Below are 19092 nucleotides of genomic sequence, written 5' to 3' on the forward strand. Positions count from 1 at the left end.
CATCTTATTCTTTGTGGCTGCTAATTTGAGAGAGACTGGAGATTCCCGGATGGACCTTTTATTTGCACTGTTCATGATATCAGTAACTTTTAGATTAGCCTATTGCCTATCTTTCCCCATATGATCAAATCCTTCACACATGAGAATCTTCTGTCATTTATGTACTCTTTATACCTCTTTCTTTCTTGCTCCCTGACTTCTGTGAATAATTTATGTTGTGAGTTAAATTGTTGGGGTATGTGCTTGTATTTGTGAACAGCAGCTGATAAATAAACTGGAGAATGAGTTGAATGAAATTATGCTTTTATAAGTTTTCCTAATTGATGCACATTGTGCTCGTGGGTTTTTTATGGTGGGGGGGGGAGAATTGAAAATCAAGCCGCTTTGTTCCTTTTGGCTTAATGGGGGTCTCGCGTTAAATTATGTAGGCATGCTATGTGATCCCTCAAGTGGGAGTGCATTTCATCAAATTACTCCTTTACACTGGTAAATGCTTACTAATTCATCAGACTGCTTTTACAATTTAGAAGAAAGAACTATTGAGCAGAGTATCTGATCTACAAGAAGAAGTACGGCACCGTGAGGACCATATAAAAGAACTGGATGAGGAGAACCTGTCTATGCATGACAATTTAAGCACCTTGACCAAAGAGCTTGAGTACAAAGGGAATGAAGTTCTAAAAGTACGGAGTGAAGTCAACCAGAAAATTAGGTAAAGGGGGTGGGGGGAGAACAATTTTGAAAAGAAAGTTGATTGTATTTTTGTTCATCATTTTAAACATTTCTTTATAGATCAGATCAAAACTAGTTTCCATTAGATGGACAAATCTTTAAATTGGCAATAAAAATTTTTGAGTTTTCCACTTTCTTGTCAATTTATCAAATTCACAATATCCAGCACAGAAATCAATTTATAATTCAAAAAATGATTCAAAATTGATCTATGTTTGCTGAAGCTGTAGGAGGTGTTTTAGAGTTGCTTTTGGAGACAGCTCTGATTCCTTCATTTTTTCCTCAGTGGGGAGGCACCTGGCCAATTCTTAGTCTCTCCCTATTTTGTGTGACTGAGATGACTAGTTGAACATTTGTTTTTTTTGCTTTGACGCGCAGCATCACTCATTTATCATGGTTAATTTATATTTGTTTGGCATATTGTGGAAGATGAGGAAAATATGTATACAAAACATGAAACAGTGAGAAGAAAACAGGAAAGTAATTCTTGTCAATGTTCTGCAAATTTTTTTCCTCCTTACTTGAAGATGTTGATCTTTTAGTGCATACTTCTTCGCAGATGGTGCTAAACCTTCAATACTTTGCAAGAAGCCTATTATTACCTGAACCTTAATGATAAAAGTTGCAAGCTATTTGACTTCAAGAGGCATAAAAGCCAAATACGAACCCATCCCATGAAATAACAGAGAGGGTTGATGAAGGCAGTGCAGTTGATGTGTATATGGACTTTCAAAAGGCGTTTGTTAAAGTACCACATAAAGACTTGCTGGCAAAATTGAAGCCCATGGGATTAAAGGAGCAGTGGCTATGTGGAAACAAAATTGGCTAAGGGGCAGAAAGCAGAGAGCAGTGGTCGACAATGTTTTTCAAACTTAATGCACGTATACAATGATGACTCTGAGACAGGATTACTTCTGTTTTGGATATATATTAATGACCTGTACTTGGGTATACAGGGCATAATTTCAAAGTTTGCGGATGATATGGATCTCTGAAATGTAGAAATCAGTGAGTAGAATAGTAGTAGATTTCAGGAAGATCTAGACAGATTGGTGATGTGAGCAAAAACATGGCAGATGAATTTTGATGCAGTGAAGTGTGAAGTTATTTATTTTGATAGGAAGAATGAGGAAATGAAATATAAACCAAATGGTACAATTTTAAAAGGTGCAGGGACAAAGAGATTTGGTGTTTTATGCACACAAATCTTTGAAGGTGGTAGGTCACACATCATCCTGACTTTGAACTATATGTTCCTTCACTGTCGCTGGGTCAAAAAACTGGAACTCCCTTCCGAACACCACTGTAGGTGTACCTATACCATGTGGACTGCAGCAGTTCATGATGGAAGCTCACCATCACCACCTCAAGGGCAGTTAAGGATGGGCAACAAACCCTGGCCTTTTCAGCAATGCTCACATCCCTTAAACGAATGGAAAATAAACATAAGTTGAGAAGGCTGTTTTAAAAGACATACAGGTTCCTTGGCTTTATAGAGGCATAGGGTACAAAAGCAAGGAGGTTATGCTAAACTTTTATAAAACACTGATTAGGCCCCAGCTGGAGTATTGTGGCCAATTCTGAACACCACACTTTCGGAAGGATGTCAAAGCCTTGGAGAGTGCAGGGGAGATTTACTAGAATGATACCAAGGATGAAAGACTTCAGTTACCTGAAGAGACTAGAGAAACTGGGGTTGTTCTCCCTAGACTAAATAAGGGAAACTTTCCAATGGTAGTAGGGTCATATGAACTTAAGAAATGGGAGCTGAAGTAAGGCATTTGGCCTTTTGAGCCTGCTCTGCCATTCAACAAAATCATGGCTGGGCATCCACCTCAACTCTACCTTCTTGCATTATCCCCATATCCTTTAATTCCCTTCGTACCCAAAAATCTATGAACTCCTGTCTTGAATATACTCAATGACTGAGCATCCACAGCTCTCTGAGGTAGAGAATTCCAAAAATTTGCAACCCTTTGAGTGAAGACATTTATCATCTAGTCCTAAATGGCTAACCCCTTATTCTGTGACTGTGACCCATGTCCTTGATACCTCAGCCAGGGGAAATGTTTTCTCAGCATCTACCCTGTCAAGCCCCTTAATAATTTTGTGTTTCAAATCGATCACCTCCCAATCTTCTAAACTCCAGGGAATATTCACCTAATCTACTCGATCTCTACTCGTAGAACAATCCCCTCATCCCAGGAACCAGTCTAATGAACCTTCATTGCACTTCCTCTGCGGCAGGTATGTCCTTCCTTAGGTAAGGAGACCAAAGCTGCACACAATACTCCAGGTTTGACCTCACCAATATAATTGTAGTAACACTTCTTTATTCTTATACTCCAGTCCCTTTGCAACAAAAACTAACATCCCATTTGCCTTCCTAATTGCTTACTGTACCTGCATGCTAAATTCTGAGATTCATGTACAAGGATACCCAGATCCCTCTGAATGCAAACATTTCCTAGTCTCTCACCATTCAAAACATATTCTGCTTTTTATTTTTCCTACAGTTACGACCAGGTGAGAAAGGTGTCTAGGGGTCCCTTTTCAGCCTTCACCTGGTCTTATTGTAACAGGGTTTATGTTTTAAACGCACTGTGTTTTGAGCTCCCCTCGGTGAATCCTTGTTCACCACTTTCCAATTATAAGGCAAAGAAATGAGCATAAACAGGCTTTCTTATGTTTAAAGAAGAAAAGTGAAATTTATTAAACCTTAAACTCTAATTTGGTTAACGTATGTGGATGCATGCTGCGCCCCACGCTAGCATGCATATGCGATACGCACATGCAAATAGAGACAAAAGAGCAGGAGAAAAAATAAAATGGAGAGGTTTGAAGCAATATCAGAAGTTTCTTGTTACTGTGTTTCAAGCTCACTGTCGTCCATTTTTAGGTAATTCTTGCTTTTTGTTGGGGCCAAGTATTCTTCTTAAACCTTTTTCACTGTAGGAGACTGTTCTCTCTTGGGCTTCATGTATCTTCAGTGGGTCTTCAGTTCTGTGAGAAAGAGATGGGAGCAGATAGGAGAGAGGTCTTTTCCAGTCCTGGAGCAAACAGTTTTGAGTTTTAAAACTATATGGCAAGTTCAAATTCAAAAAACTCCAACTGCCAGTTAGTTATTTGACTAAACTGGTCTTCTGTGTATTGGAGAAGCAGGGACTAGGTCCTTTGTTCCAACACTGTCTGCTCGCATGCAAAAAAGGTCTTTCCGGGGAGGGGCCTGGCAATTCATTGTGATAGGCCCTCTTTTCTTCCCAGCAACATTTTTACATGTTCGTGTGGTGAAATAATGTGTACCTCATTCTTGGCAGGTGGGGGCCAAAATGACACCTCCACACCCAGGGAATGAAATGCAATTTGAAAAGGAAAATGGCACATTTCATTACAAGGCTTGAGAGAAATATAAGATTCAGAAAGAAAAACCAGCATTTCTCACATTCATTCATCAATCTTAAAGCTTATTAAAATGGTCTTTTTTGGGTGCCAGTGCTTCTTTGATTCCCCCTTTTTTTCAGGAGAGTTAGTAGTGGGCGGGTCTAACCTGAACTCTAAGTTGTGCAAAGACTTTTGACTTCAGGGGATGGGTGGTTCCCTTTTCCTCTAACTGTGGGGCAGGATTCTTTGTTAATCTCTGCTTTGTTCTCTGGGACACTCCTACCTGCAGGGTATGTGTGCAGACTTGACTGCACTGTCCCGTGGCACTTCAACTAGGTGAGGCATCAACCTCATGATTTCTGTGCCCCCTAGGGATCTCTCTTTGTCTCTGAAGGTTCCTGTAAATGCTGTTAGCAACTCTAATGGGGTGCTTCTAGAGTCTGAATTTACATAGGAGGATTTGGGGTCTAACTTTTCAAATCATTCGGGGTGGGCTTACCAGACAGTAGGGGTTTTCATCCAGAATTCCTTCCAGACTTCCTTTAACCTGCCGTTTCGTCACTTTTTCCCCTTCTTTGACTAAACTTTGCCAGCCGTGTGCTTGCCTGTCCTCTTTTGTTCTCGGCAGGGGTCTGTTACTGTTCACCAGCCCTTGGCTGGAGGGTCCTGCTAACACAGGACTTGGGGATGCAGGTTTCACTGTAGGTTGGAGTTTCCCCTTAACCTGGCACATGTGGCAACTCCTGCAGTACTCCACCGCATCTTTGTGGAGTTTTGGCCAGTCAGACTGCTGTTATATGCAGGCTTTGGACTTTCGTATACCGGCATATACAGCTACTGTAGTCTTGTGGGCCCTTCTTAATATTTTTCCCCGATACCTCTGTGGCACCACTAACTGGTGAACTACTGTCCACTCCTTGACCTCAGGTCTGTGAGGAGAACACCATTTCCTCATCAGTACCTCAGTCTTTAAATAGTAGCAGTCAAGGACTCACTCTGCTTCACGTTCAGATTGGGCAGCCTGTGCTAACTCGCAATACTGGGTCGGCTCGCTGAGCCTCAGCCAGGGAAAATTCATTTAATTCATTCCCTGGGTTTCCTGACTTTCCAAAGAAAGTTCTAGACAGCCAGACCTCATGGTCATTTGCCTGCAGTGCCAGTGCGGTCTCCTCTGGGGGAGCTGGTTTGATCATGGCCTGATCCCCACTACAGGGACTCGGCAGGGGACCATCTCCTGCCACTGCCCTGTCTCTCTGACCTCCTGCGGTTTTTTCTTTCACTACTGGAGGGTCTACAACCTTCACATCTGCCAGATCATTACCTAGGAGCAGGTCAACCCCGTTCACAGGCAAACTAGTGACAATCCCTACAGTCACTGGTCGTGAAACTAGGTCGCACTCCAGGTGCACCCGGTGTGCAGGTATAGGCATGCACTGCCCTCCAATACCATTCACCACCATTTTGGTGTTCACTGTACTCTCTTGGGGGAAAAGTTAGGCCTTTTCCCAGTAAAAGGTATCTAGTGGCCCCTGTGTCACTGAGAATCACTATGGGCTTGCTTGCCCCACTCGAGATGTATGGGGTTACTTTCCCTTCAGACACAAAACCTTGATGACCTTCAGGAATCCTATTAACTTTTCCTGCACTGGCCATAGTAAGCTTCCTGGGTTGCACTCTTCTGCAGTTAAAGCCACAGCTTATTCTGCTGTGCTTTGCATCAGGTCCCCTTCCTCACTGAGTGGGTGTGCCCTGATTAATCCTACAGGTTTCCTCTTTAGTTTCCAGCAGTCAGCTTTTAAATGTCCTGCCTTATTACAATGGAAGTAGGTCTCCGGGTCTCACTCTTGCTCACAGCACCTTCCTTTTTGGCTGGAGGAGGGCCCACTGTGTCTCCTACTTTCCTTTCTCTTCCAGGACTGCCTGGGCAGATATCACCTTCCCACCTTTTGTCCTTTTCGGATTGTGGGGGTGATTAGGGAAGATTCTGCCCTGGGAAACCGATTTATAAATTAAAACAAACTCATCAGCCAGAATGGCCGCTTGCCGGGCTCCCTGAACCCGCTGCTCCTCTACATGGATATGGAGAATGGGAGAGAGTTTTTAAATTCCTCTAACAGAATTACTTCTCTGAGAGTCTCATAACTGAGTTGTAGTTTAAGAGCCCTCAGCTGGTCAAAAGCCAGCTGCTTACTTCTTTCACACTCCAGTTAAGTTTGATTAGCTTGCTTTTTGAAGGTTCTAAACTTTTGGCGGTAGGCTTCAGGTACTAATTCATATGCCCCAAGGATAGCATTTTTGGTCAGTTCATAATTTGATGTACTGTCATCTAGCAACAAGGAATAAACCTCATGTGCTTTTCCAGTTAGTTTGCTTTGTATTTAAAGGGACCAGATCTCAGCAGGCCATTTTAGTTACCTTACCAGTGTCTCAAAAGACACACAAAATTCTTCCACATCTTCATTGAATTTTGGAATTAATTGAGCGAGTTTTAGCCATTTTGTACCCGGCCCTGAATTGTGCTGCCCCATATTGGCCATGCTTTCACTGGGTTCACTCTGTCAACCCCTAGTTAACTCAAGTCACCTCAACTCTCTTTCTTTGCATTCTTTCTGGAATATTCTTTCTTTCTCTCTCTCTCTCTCTCTCTCCTGTCTTTCTGTTTCTTCACATTCCTTCTGGAAGGCTCTTTCTTTCTCCCTGTCCTGCCTCTTTCTCTCTTTTTCCTGTCTCTCCTTTTCTCTTTCCCTGTCTTCAAATTCAAGTTTCTTTTGTTCCAGTTGTATCTTTGCTAGCTGTACCTTCTCTGGGTCTACTGCTAACCCTGTTTCTGCTTCTTCAGGTTCAAGGGAAACATGGTCGGCCACTAGCCTCTGGAGTTCAGACTTCCTAGCCTTGCCACTTACAGTGATCCTGCACTGCTCAGCCATTTTTCTCAACTCGTCCATTGACGGTGCTTTTAACTTATCCCAAATTACTTCGCCCTGGCTTGGAGAGTTATTCACTTCATTTGCAGACATGTTCGTATTCAATCACACACAACTACAAGAAAACCTGTATTAACCTTGCTCTTTTTTGATTGGGAACAATTTGGCTTCCCACTTCCAATTTCTCTTGTTTGTCTGTGGGTCAATTCTGGACGCGAGCACCCAAATTTCTGTTACAACCAGGTATGAAAGATGTCTCGGAGTCCCTTTTCAGCCTTCACCTGGTCTTATTGTGACAGGGTTTATGCTTTAAACTCACTGTGTTTTGAGCTCCCTCTTGGTCAATCCTTGTTCACCACTGTCCAACTATAAGGCAAATAAATTAGCATAAACAGGCTTTCTTACACTTAAAGAAGAAAAGTGAAATTTATTAAACCTTAACTTTAAACTCTAATTCAGTTAATGTATCCGGATACATGCCGCGCCCCACGCTAGCATGCCGATGCGATACGCACATGCAAATAGAGAGAAAAAAGAACAGGAGAAAAAATAAAATGGAGAGGTTTGATGCAATATCAGAAGAGTTTCTTGATACCGTGCTTCGAACTCACTGTAGTCCTTTTTTAGGTAATTCTTTTTGTTGGGTCCCAGTATTCTTCTTAAACATTGTTTGCTGTAGGAGGCTTTTCTGTCTTTGGGTTCGTATGTCTTCAGTGGTTTCTGAAGCTGGTGAGAATGAGATGAGAGCAGACTGGAGAGAGGTATTTTCAGTCCAGGAGCAAACCGCTTTCTGAGTTTTAAAACTCTACGCAAGTTCAAATTCAAAAAACTCCAACTGTTAGTTAGTCATGTGACTAAACTGGTTTGTCCAGGTCTTCTCTGTATTGGAGAAGCAGGGACTGGATCCTTTGTTCCAACACTGCCTGCTAGCATGCAAGAAAGGTTTTTCCGGCGAGGGGGCCTAACAATTCCTTGTGATAGGCCCTCTTTTCTTCCAAGCAACATAATGTGTACCTCATTCTTGGCAGGTGGGGGCCTGCATGACACTACCAAAGTGGATAACTTCACAACAAAAACAAGAAATGCTGGAATCACTCAGCAGGTCTGGCAGCATCTGTGGAAAGAGAAGCAGAGTTAACGTTTCGGGTCAGTGACCCTTCTTCGGAACTGACAAATATTAGAAAAGTCACAGATTATAAACAAGTGAGGTGGGGGTGGGGCAAGAGATAACAAAGGAGAAGGTGCAGATTGGACCAGGCCACATAGCTGACCAAAAGGTCACGGAGCAAAGGCAAACAATATGTTAATGGTGTGTTGAAAGACAAAGCATTAGTACAGATTAGGTGTGAATACACTGAATATTGAACAGCAAAAAGTGCAAACCTGAAGAAAAACAACCTGAAAATAACAGTGGGTAAGCAAACTGAACAAACTAAGATGAAATGAAATAAATGCAAAAAAAGATTGTAAAAAATGTAAAAAGGAATGTAAAAAAAAAAGGAAGAAAAAATAACTAAAAATGAAAGTAAAATGGGGGGCTGTCATGCTCTGAAATTATTGAACTCAATAACTTTACACTTTGCCACATTGTAGCCAGATAACAGATTTAAGGTATTTGGCAAAAGAATCAGTGGCGACATGTGGGAAAAATAATTTACGCAGCAAGTTGTTATAATCTGGAATGCACTGCTTGGAATGGTAGTGGAAGCAGATTAAATAATAACTTTCAAAAGGGAATTGGATAAATATTTGAAGAGAAAACATTTTTCAGGGCTACGGGGAAAGAGCAGAAGGGTGGGACTAATGTGAGCTCTTTCAAAGAGCCGGCCTAGGTGTAATGGGTGAAATGGCCTCTCTCTGTGCTGTATCATTTCTATGATGCTCACCTGACATCACTCAATAAGCAACTCTAGCACTGGTGGTTCGAAACCAATTAGGAGCAGGCACTCTAATGGAACTCTTATTATTTTCCCTTCCTGACCTTGAGCTTCTGAGAACATTGTAGCATCCCCTGTAGCTGCTGCAGCTGAGATCAACTAACTGAACACAGACCAGGCAAAAACCTGAACTTGTCTAAAGTCAGTGGAGAAAGCTAAAATTTAAGTGGATAATAAGCGTAAAACTGAAGCGGCAATAGATATCAAAGGTGTCCAATGAAGCAAGATAGGATTGCAGAAAGATTGCTAAAGTTAGAAGCCTGTTCATACCCTGGCTGGTTGTGAAAGGTAGAGACGCATTGTATTGTTTACTTCTTTTGATTGTTACCTGAGCCATTCTAACAGCTTGAAATGGATTAAAGGATATGGATCTAATATTCTATGATTTGTGGGCACATTGGCGATTGAAATAATTAGATTTAGCTGGATACGTTAGTGCTATTAAGTTAAGCTGGGAGTTAGCTTCACTTTGTCTCTTTTTAAACAGGACCTATGAACAGGAGATGATAAAGAAACAGGAGAAGATGATAAATGAAATGACTGCAGCCCATATCCAAGAAACACAGTGCATGCTAGCAGACTTCAACAAGGCTCAGGAACTCCTGAAGGATAAAATTTCTACTCTGGAAATCTTGTATGTTTTGTGGCATTTTTGGATAATGGCTTGAGGACCTAAAATAAATAGCTGTAGTATCAGTATTAGAAAGGATACTGATTAATTTGTTGTTCACGATTTGGAAGAACATACATCTTGATGGGAACATTGGAGCGGGAGTAGGCCATTCAGCACCTTTAACCTGTTAGAGCATGGCTGATCTATATCTTAACTCCATCTACCTGCCATGGTTCCATAATTCTTACTACACTTGTGTAACAAAAATCTAACAGTCTCAGTTTTTAAATTTTCATTTGACCTAGCCTCAAGTTTTGTTTTTGGAGGAAAGAGTTCCAGATTTCCACTACCTTTTGTATGAAGTGCTTTCTGATGTCACCCCTGAACAGCCTAACTCTAATTTCAAGACTACGCTCCCTTGTTCTGGACTCTCCCAGCAGAGGAAATAGTTTTTGTCTGACTACCCAATCAACCTCTCCAATCATCTTCAAGGCCTAAAATAAATCATCCCTTTAATCTCCTGTATTCAAGGAAATACAAGTCTAGTGTCTGCTACCTGTCTTCATAATTGAATTGTTTTAGCCCTGGTACCATTTTGGTGAATCTGTGCTGAATCCTGTCTAAGGCCAATGTATCTTTCCCGAGGTGCAGTGCCCAGAACTGAGCACCATATTCTAAATGAAATCTAGCCAGAACTCAGTACAGCTGCAACATAACTTTCACCCCTTTGGATCCCAGCCCTCTTGAGGTGAAGGCCAACATTCATAGAACATAGAACATTACAGCGCAGTACAGGCCCTTCGGCCCTCGATGTTGCGCCGACCTGTGAAACCATCTGACCTACACTATTCCATTTTCATCCATATGTCTATCCAATGACCACTTAAATGCCCTTAAAGTTGGCGAGTCTACTACTGTTGCAGGCAGGGCGTTCCACGCCCCTACTACTCTCTGCGTAAAGAAACTACCTCTGACATCTGTCCTATATCTATCACCCCTCAACTTAAAGCTATGTCCCCTCGTGTTTGCCATCACCATCCGAGGAAAAAGACTCTCACTATCCACCCTATCTAACCCTCTGATTATCTTATATGTCTCTATTAAGTCACCTCTCCTCCTCCTTCTCTCTAACGAAAACAACCTCAAGTCCCTCAGCCTTTCCTCGTAAGACCTTCCCTCCATACCAGGCAACATCCTAGTAAATCTCCTCTGCACCCTTTCCAAAGCTTCCACATCCTTCCTATAATGCGGTGACCAGAACTGCACGCAATACTCCAGGTGCGGCCGCACCAGAGTTTTGTACAGCTGCAGCATGACCTCGTGGCTCCGAAACTCGATCTCCCTACTAATAAAAGCTAACACACCATATGCCTTCTTAACAGCCCTATTAACCTGGGTGGCAACTTTCAGGGATTTATGTACCTGGACACCAAGATCTCTCTGCTCAACTACACTACCAAGAATCATCCCATTAGCCCAGTACTCTGCGTTCCTGTTACTCCTTCCAAAGTGAATCACCTCACACTTTTCCGCATTAAACTCCATTTGCCATCTCTCAGCCCAGCTGTGCAGCCTATCTATGTCCCTCTGTAACCTACAACATCCTTCGGCACTATCCACAACTCCACCGACCTTAGTGTCATCCGCAAATTTACTAACCCACCCTTCTACACCCTTATCCAGGTCATTTATAAAAATGACAAACAGCAGTGGCCCCAAAACAGATCCTTGCGGTACACCACTAGTAACTAAACTCCAGGATGAACATTTGCCATCAACCACCACCCTCTGTCTTCTTTCAGCTAGCCAATTTCTGATCCAAAGCACTAAATCACCTAAATTCCAGAAGCCTTATTAATTATTTTTGTACCTGTCCACTAGCTTTTAGTGATTTCTGCCCTAAATTTCTCTGCTCATCCACAATTCCTAGTTTCTCGCCATTTAGAAAATACTCTGATCTATCTTGTGTCCAGAGTAGATGACCTCACAGTTGCCCACATTAAACTCCATCTGCCACATTTTTGCCCCCACACTTTATGCATCTTTTTGCAACTTTCTGCTTCCATCTGCACTATTTGCTGTGCCACCTAATTGAGTGCCATCAGTAAACTTGGATATACAGCTCTTTATTCAATCATCCAAGTCATTTAAAAATCTCGTGAAAATCTGAAACACCAGTAGAGATCTCTGAGGGGCACCATGGGCTGAATTTTACCAGTCCCTGGACGCCGCGGGTCGCCGGTAAAATTCTGCGGGAATGGCCTGCCTCGAGCCCCAATGTCGGGAAGGGCCCGCCACAAATTACTGGCGGCGGGGTGGGGGGGGGGGAACCTTGGTACAACCTCCCTGCTGCTCAGCGGCGACACCCCAATTTACCATATTCAGCAAATTTGGATACTCTACACTCTGTCCCTTCCTCCAAGTTATTAATATAGATAGTAAATAGTTGAGACCCTAGGACCAATCCTTGTGGCACCCCACTAGTTACGGCTTTCCAACCTGAAAAAGACCCATTGATCCCGACTCTCTGCCTTCTGTGTGTTAGCCAATCCTCAATCCATGCCAACACATTACCCCCAATACCCTGAGCTCCTATTTTGTGTAATAACCTTTTATGTGGCACCTTATCGAATGCCTTCTGAAAATCCAAATACACTATATCGTCTATCGTCCGGTTCCCCTTTTTCCACTCTGTTTGTTATATCCTGAAAGAACTCTAACAAATTTGTCAAACATGATTTCCCTTTCATAAAACCATGTTGACTCTGTTTGATTACATTATGTTTTTCTAAATGTCCTGCTATTTCTTCCTTAATAATGGAATCTAGCATTTTCCCAATGACAGATGTTAAGCTAACTGGTCTATAGTTTCCTGTTTTCTGTCCCCCTCCTTTCTTGAACAGGGGCATCACGTTAATGGTTTTCTAATCTGCTGGTACCCTACCAGAATCCAGTGAGTTTTGGTATATTATGACCAATGCCTCTACTATCTCTGCAGCCACTTCTTTTGAAACCCTTGGATGCAGGCCATCAGGTCCTGGCAACCTGTCTGTCTTAAGTCCCATCAGTTTGTCCAGCCCCTTTTCCCTCGTGATGGAGGTTGTTACAAGTTCCTCCCTCCCATTTACACCTTGCTCATCTATTATTGTTGGGAAGTTTATAGTGTCCTCCACCGTGAAGACCAATGCAAAATATTGGTTTAAATTATCTGCCATTTCCCTGTTCCCTGTTATTAATTCCCCAGTCTCATCCTCTAAGGGTCCCACACTTACTTTAGCTATTCTCTTCCTTTTTATATACCCGTAGAAGCTCTTACTGTTTATTTTTATATTTCTTGCCAATTTACTCTCATTATCAATTTTCTCCCTCTTTATTAGTTTTTTAGTCATCCGCTGCTGGTTTCTAAAAAAATTCCCAATCCTCTGGCCTACCACTAGCTTTCGCCGCTTTGTACGCCTTTGTTTTTGATTTGATACTCTCCTTAACTTCCTTTGGTATCCACAGGTGGTTCATCATTTTCTTCGAGTCCTTCCTTCGGACCGGAATAAATGTTTGCTTAGTGTTATGAAATATCTGCTTAAAAGTCTGCCACTGCTCCTCTACTGACTTTCCCTGTAGTCTATTTTCCCAGCTCACTTTAGACAATTATCATCGGTAGCCTGGGGCTCAGTACGAGCCTGTCCACTCACAGGCCTCCGACTGTCGGGGGCCTTGGCTGTCTCAGCCTCAGTCAGCTGCTTGGGCACATGTGCAGTGCTCTCACCAGATTGTGACCCACACTGCCAGATGGATTCCCACCAATGTGACAGTATCTGCGCTGGTGAAAGGTGCACTCGTGTCATGGGACGCTGCTTCCTCGGAGTCTGGCTGTTCCTCCGAGGTGGTGGATGGCATGCGTGCAGCCGGGTTGGACTATGTTCTTTCACCTGGAAGACTCAATGGGAAGAGGACATTGTCAGTTCTGATGTAACGCTCTTCACAATGTCAGCAGCATTGCATTACCAAACCAACAGTCCACAGTGCCCACCTTTCAATTGGACGTCTGCTCACCTTGGAGCCCGATGTCAGTCTGCCCGACTGAGCACAGCTGCTGCCTTGGTGCCAGCTGCAGGACCTCCTCCTCGGCATCCGTCAGTCTAAGCAGATTGGCAGGACCTCCTCCCGTGCAGGAGGACTCCATCGAATTGTGGGCTGTCTTTGCCTGGATGGGCAAGGGGCATATATTAACAATGGCATGTCAACAGGGCGACACATGTCAAAAGACAGTTTCTGGCCATAAAGGTGGGGGGTTCTTGATGTGCACTTCTGAATGAGCCACTCATGTAGGTGCCATTCCCTGAGCACCGGACAAGGGTAAGTTATGTCATACATTCCACCATTCATGGCGCTTATTCTCTCCCCGCCCAACCACCCATTCTTTGGCACAGCAGTGGCATGCATATGCCACTCTGTGGGCTCACCCAGTTTCAAAGGAGCCCTGATAGACATTGGTACTTATTATTGCGCTTCTTAGCAGGTCATTCATTTGTTTTCGGCACTGCACCCAGTAGCGCCAGATGGCACCACTGCTGCTCACCTCCTGAGCCACCTCTAGGCAGGCTGCCTTGGTCAGGCGAGAGGGCCTGTTCCTGCCATCGCTGGGGAAGAGGACCTCCCGCCTTGTGCGCACAGCCTGAATGAGGGCGGTCAGGGAGGCATCACTGAACCGTGGTGCCACCCTGGCACGCTGCTGTCTCTCCATAACGAAATACTCCTTTAATGTAATGCTCTGTGTCAGGTATCTTTGGATGCAGGCATAGCTGCTATACTGACTGCCCTTTAAGTAGGGCCCCAGCACGTGACTCGCAGTTGTGCCAGCATGCAGCATGGAGCTGGCAGTCCCGCACCCCACCGCCCCCACACCCCCACGTAATATGTTCAAAGGGTGCCGCAGCGGAGTAGCAGCAGTGTGTGCCCATCTACAAGATGCACTGCAGCAACTTATTAAGGCTCCTTCAACAGCACCTTCCAAAACTGCGACCTTTACCACCTAGAAGGACAAGGGAAGCAGATGCATGTGGGGGGGGGAACACCACCATCTGCAAGTTCCCATCTGAGCCGCACACCATCCTGACTTGGAACTATATTGCAGTTCCTTCAATGTCGCTGGGTCAAAATCCTGGAACTCCCATTCTAACAGCACTGTTGGTGTACCTACACCCCACATGGACTGCAGCAGTTCCAGAAGCCAGCTCACCGCCACCTTCTCTAGTGCAATTAGAGATGGGCAGTAAATGCTGGCCTGGCCAGCGACATACACATCCCATGAACGAATAAAAAAAAACTTGGGCTGAATGGCTTATTTGTGTGCTGTATACACACAAACATACGAGTTAGGAGCAGGAGTAGGCCACTCAGCCCCTCGAGCCTGCTCTGCCATTCAACAAGATCATGGCTGATCTGATGGTAACTTCAACTCCACATTCCTGCCTACCCCCAATAACCTTCCACCCTCTTGCTTGTCAAGAATCTGTCTACCTCTGCCTTAAAAATATTCAAAGACTCTGCTTCCACTGCCTTTTGATGAAGAGAGTTCCAAAGACTCACGACCCTCTGAAAGAATTTCTCCTCATCTCTGTCTTAAATGGATGATCCTTTATTTTCAAACAGAGACTCCCTGGTTCTAGATTCTCCCACAAGAGGAAACATCCTTTCCCCATCCAGCCTGTCAAGACACCTCAGGATCTAAAATGTTTCAATCAAATCGTCTCTCACTCTTCTAAACTCCAGCGGATACAAGCCGAGCCTGTCCAACCTTTACTCATAAGACAACCCACCCATTCCAGGTATTAGTCTAGTGAACCTTCTCTGAACTGCTTCCAATGCATTTATATCCTTCCTTAAATAAGGAGACCAATGCTGTACACAGTACTCCAGATGTGGTCTCACCAATGCCCCTTATAACTGAAGCATAACCTCCCTACTTTTGTATTCAATTCACTTGCAATAATCAGTAACATTCTATTAGCTTTCCTAATTACGTGCTGTACCTACATACTAACCTTTTGCAATTCATGCACTGGCACACCCAGATCCCTCTGCATCTCAAGAGCTCTGCAATCTCTCACCATTTAAATAATATGCTTCTTTGTTATTCTTCCTGCCAAAATGGACAATTTCACATTTTCCCAAATTGTACTCCATTTGCCAGATCTTTGCCCACTCACTTAACCTATCTATATCCCTTTGTAGCCTCCTCATGTCCTCTTCACAACATATTTTTCTACTTATCTTTGTGTCATCAGCAAATTTAGTAACCATACCTTTGGTTCCTTCATCCAAGTCATTTATATAAATTGCAAAAATTTGAAGCCCCAGCACTGATCCCTCTGGCACACCACTCGTTGCATCTTGCCAACCAGAAAATGATCTATTTCTGCCTACTTTCTGTTTCCTGTTAGCTAGCCAATCTTCTATCCATGTCAATATGTTACCCCCTACAGCATGAGCTTTTATTTTCCATAATAACCTTTAATGTGACACCTTATCAAATGCCTTCTGGAAATCTAAGTACAGTACATCCACAGGTACCCCTTTATCCACAGCACATGTTACTTCTTCAAAGAACTCCAATGATTGGTTGAACATGATTTCCCTTTCACAAAACCATGTTGACTCTGCCTGATTACTGTGAATTTTTCTAAGTGTCCTGCTGTAACGTCTTTAATAATAGCTTCTAACATTTTCTCAATGACAGATGTTAAGCTAACTGGCCTGTCGTTTCCTACTTTCTGTCTCCCTCCCTTTTTGAATAAAGCAGTTATATTGGCTATTTTCCAATCTAATGGAACCTTCCCCGAATCTGGGGAATTTTTGAAAATTAAAACCAACACATCAACTGTCTCACTAGCCACTTCTTTTAAGACCCTAGGATGAAGTGCATCAGGACCCGGGGACTTGTCAGCCTGCTGTTCCAACAATTTTCTCAGTACCACTTCTCTGGTGATTGTAATTTTCTTGAGTTCCTCCTTCCCTTCCATTTCCTGATTTACGGTTATTTCTGGGATGTTACTTATATCCTCTATAATGTAGGCTTGTTCAATTCATCTTTCCATTATTCTCCAGACTCAGTTTCTATTGGACCAACGCTCACTTTGTTGACTCTTTTTTAAAATAACTATAGAAGTTCTTAATATCTGTTTTTATATTTCTAGCTAGCTTTCTCTCATACTCTAATTTTTCTCTGCTTATTAATCTTTTTGTCATTCTTTGCTTTTTTTTTATATTCTGTCCAATCTCTGACCTGCCACCCATCTTTGCACAATTATATGCTTTTTCTTTAATTTTGATACTATCTTTAACTTTTTTAGTTAACCATGGATGGTGAGTCCTCCCTTGGAATTTTTCTTTCTCCTTGGGATGTATCCTGTGTTCTGAAATATCCCCATAAATGTCTGCCACTGCATCTCTATTGACCCATCCCTTAACCAACTTTGCCAGTTCAGTTTAGCTTGCTCTGTTTTCATGCCCTCATAATTGCCCTTATTTAAGTTTAAAATATTAGTCTTAGACCCACTTTCCTCTCCCTCAAGCCACGCACTCCAAAAAAATTAGAGAGTACTTTGCTCATCTCCCTCCCAGTTGGCCTTTGAACTGCCATGTTGGTTTTGCACCCTGTTTGATTTGGATGAAGATTTCAGTTATTCATTATAGCAAAACATTCTTGACGTATATTTGCAATTTTGAAATATTCCCCATGTGCAGCCTAAAGTAAGTTTGTAGCAACATAAATCTGGAAAATATTAAATAATTGTGAAAAAGACTTGCAAAATTTCCAATAAATTCACCCATCCCATCTTGCAATACTTGCATTATTCTTATCCATGTAGGTGTCTTCTGTCTCAAGAACCTCGGCTTTGGATTCAGCTCGATTTTTATCTAGGTCCATATATGTAATCCGAGAGCTCAGTGACCCTCGCTGCTGTGTTCTTGCACATAAGTGTTGCTTTTTGCAGTGATCCCATTATGTGATTATAGCCTAGTTTCTGCATACCAGAACCATCAGAAGAAAGTGTAAAGGTGAAAGTAGGGGAGGCAAAAATGGGGTAGAAAGGAGAGCAGAGAGGAAAGAAGGAAAGCGAAGGTTTTTAAAAGAAAGACCCTGTACAATACAGAAGGTGAGATGTTTGCGGCTCCCATTCATTGCCTTGTCATGCAGCTCCTTACTATCTGGCCTTTTCTGTGTTATCGAATGGGTTTTGCCTTTTCCACCTTTTTATAAATATTCTCAATTTATTTTCACTTATGATTCATAAGTTATTCCATAGTAGACCCAAAAATCTTTCTTTAAAAAGTTTCAAGACAAATGTTCATTTGTTTTCAGTGTTTTTATTAGTCACCTTTTTTATGAATCTCTTATTTTCCTGCTTGTGCAAAATGTAAAATTTTGATTCAGAAATTTCTGAACTATTTTAATTTATATCCTTACTACATAAACTTCTGTAATGTGGTTGTACTTTTCTAGATTGGAAGAAGCTGAAGAAAAGTATAATAGCAGAGAATCAAGACGAGAGGATTTACAGTTGATCACTGAGTTAAAGGAAATGATTACAGAACGGGATCAGCTCATGAAAAAACTAATGGTGTGTAGTTATTAGCTTTAAATGTAGGGTCTGTCTTTTCAACATAAATTGAATTTTCAAAGTTTAACTTACTGTTGGCCAATAAGTGACTTTTGATTGAATTCATTTCCAATTAGGCATTGGGAAAACCAAAGGCATTGTCTTTGAACCCCGCCATAAACTCCATTCTCTAGGCATTAATTCCATCCTCCTCTCTGACCACTGTCCAAAGTGAAACCACATGGTTTGCAACCTTGGTGTCCTATTAGACCAGCTTACTTGATGAGTCCATATCCTGTCCATCATAAAGACTGCCTGCTTCCACCTCCATAACTTTGCCGGTCTCTGCCCCTCCCTCAGCCATCTGCAGCAGAAACCCTTATCCATGCTTTCTTATATTCAGATGGTAATTTTAATGCTGCCCTGTTTTATTTTATTCTTTAATGGGATGTGGGCATTGCTAGCAAAGCCAGCATTTGTTGCCCTTCCCTAATTGCCCTTGAGAAGGTGGTGGTCAGCTGCCTTCAATGGCATAGCTAGGATTAGGAGAGAGGTTCTGCTTAGGGATTATGAGCAGCTCGGGGCTAAATTAAAAGGCAGAACCACAAAGGTAATAATCTCTGGATTACGACCTGAACTACGAGCAAATTGGCAGAGTAGTAATCCAGAGTTAAATGTGTGGCTCAAAGACTGGTGTGGGAGAAATGGGTTTCAATTCATGCGGCACTGGCACCAGTATTGGAGAAAGTGGAAGCTGTACTGTTGGGTTAGTCTTCACCTGAACCATGCTGGAACCAGTGTTCTGGTGAGTCCTATAACTAGGGCGGTAGAGAGGGCTTTCAACTAAATAGTGTGGGGTGGGGGGGGGGGGTGGAAATCAAGTGATGTGGTAAATTAAAGGGAAA

At 42.7% G+C, this 19092-nt stretch overlaps 1 protein-coding gene across 3 annotated transcripts in view; it reads left to right on the forward strand.

Moving 5' to 3' along the window:
* Nucleotides 1-19092, forward strand: part of fam184ab (family with sequence similarity 184 member Ab) — a 228215-nt gene that overhangs the window by 175038 nt on the left and 34085 nt on the right. For all 3 annotated transcript variants that reach the window (XM_068025446.1, XM_068025447.1, XM_068025448.1), the window contains exons 13-15: nt 528-712; nt 9462-9608; nt 18091-18208. In XM_068025446.1, coding sequence (XP_067881547.1) covers nt 528-712; nt 9462-9608; nt 18091-18208 — 450 coding nt within the window. The remainder of the gene's footprint in view (nt 1-527; nt 713-9461; nt 9609-18090; nt 18209-19092) is intronic.

The sequence above is a fragment of the Heterodontus francisci genome, chromosome 3 (assembly GCF_036365525.1).
Source record: "Heterodontus francisci isolate sHetFra1 chromosome 3, sHetFra1.hap1, whole genome shotgun sequence".
Lineage (NCBI taxonomy): Eukaryota > Metazoa > Chordata > Chondrichthyes > Heterodontiformes > Heterodontidae > Heterodontus > Heterodontus francisci.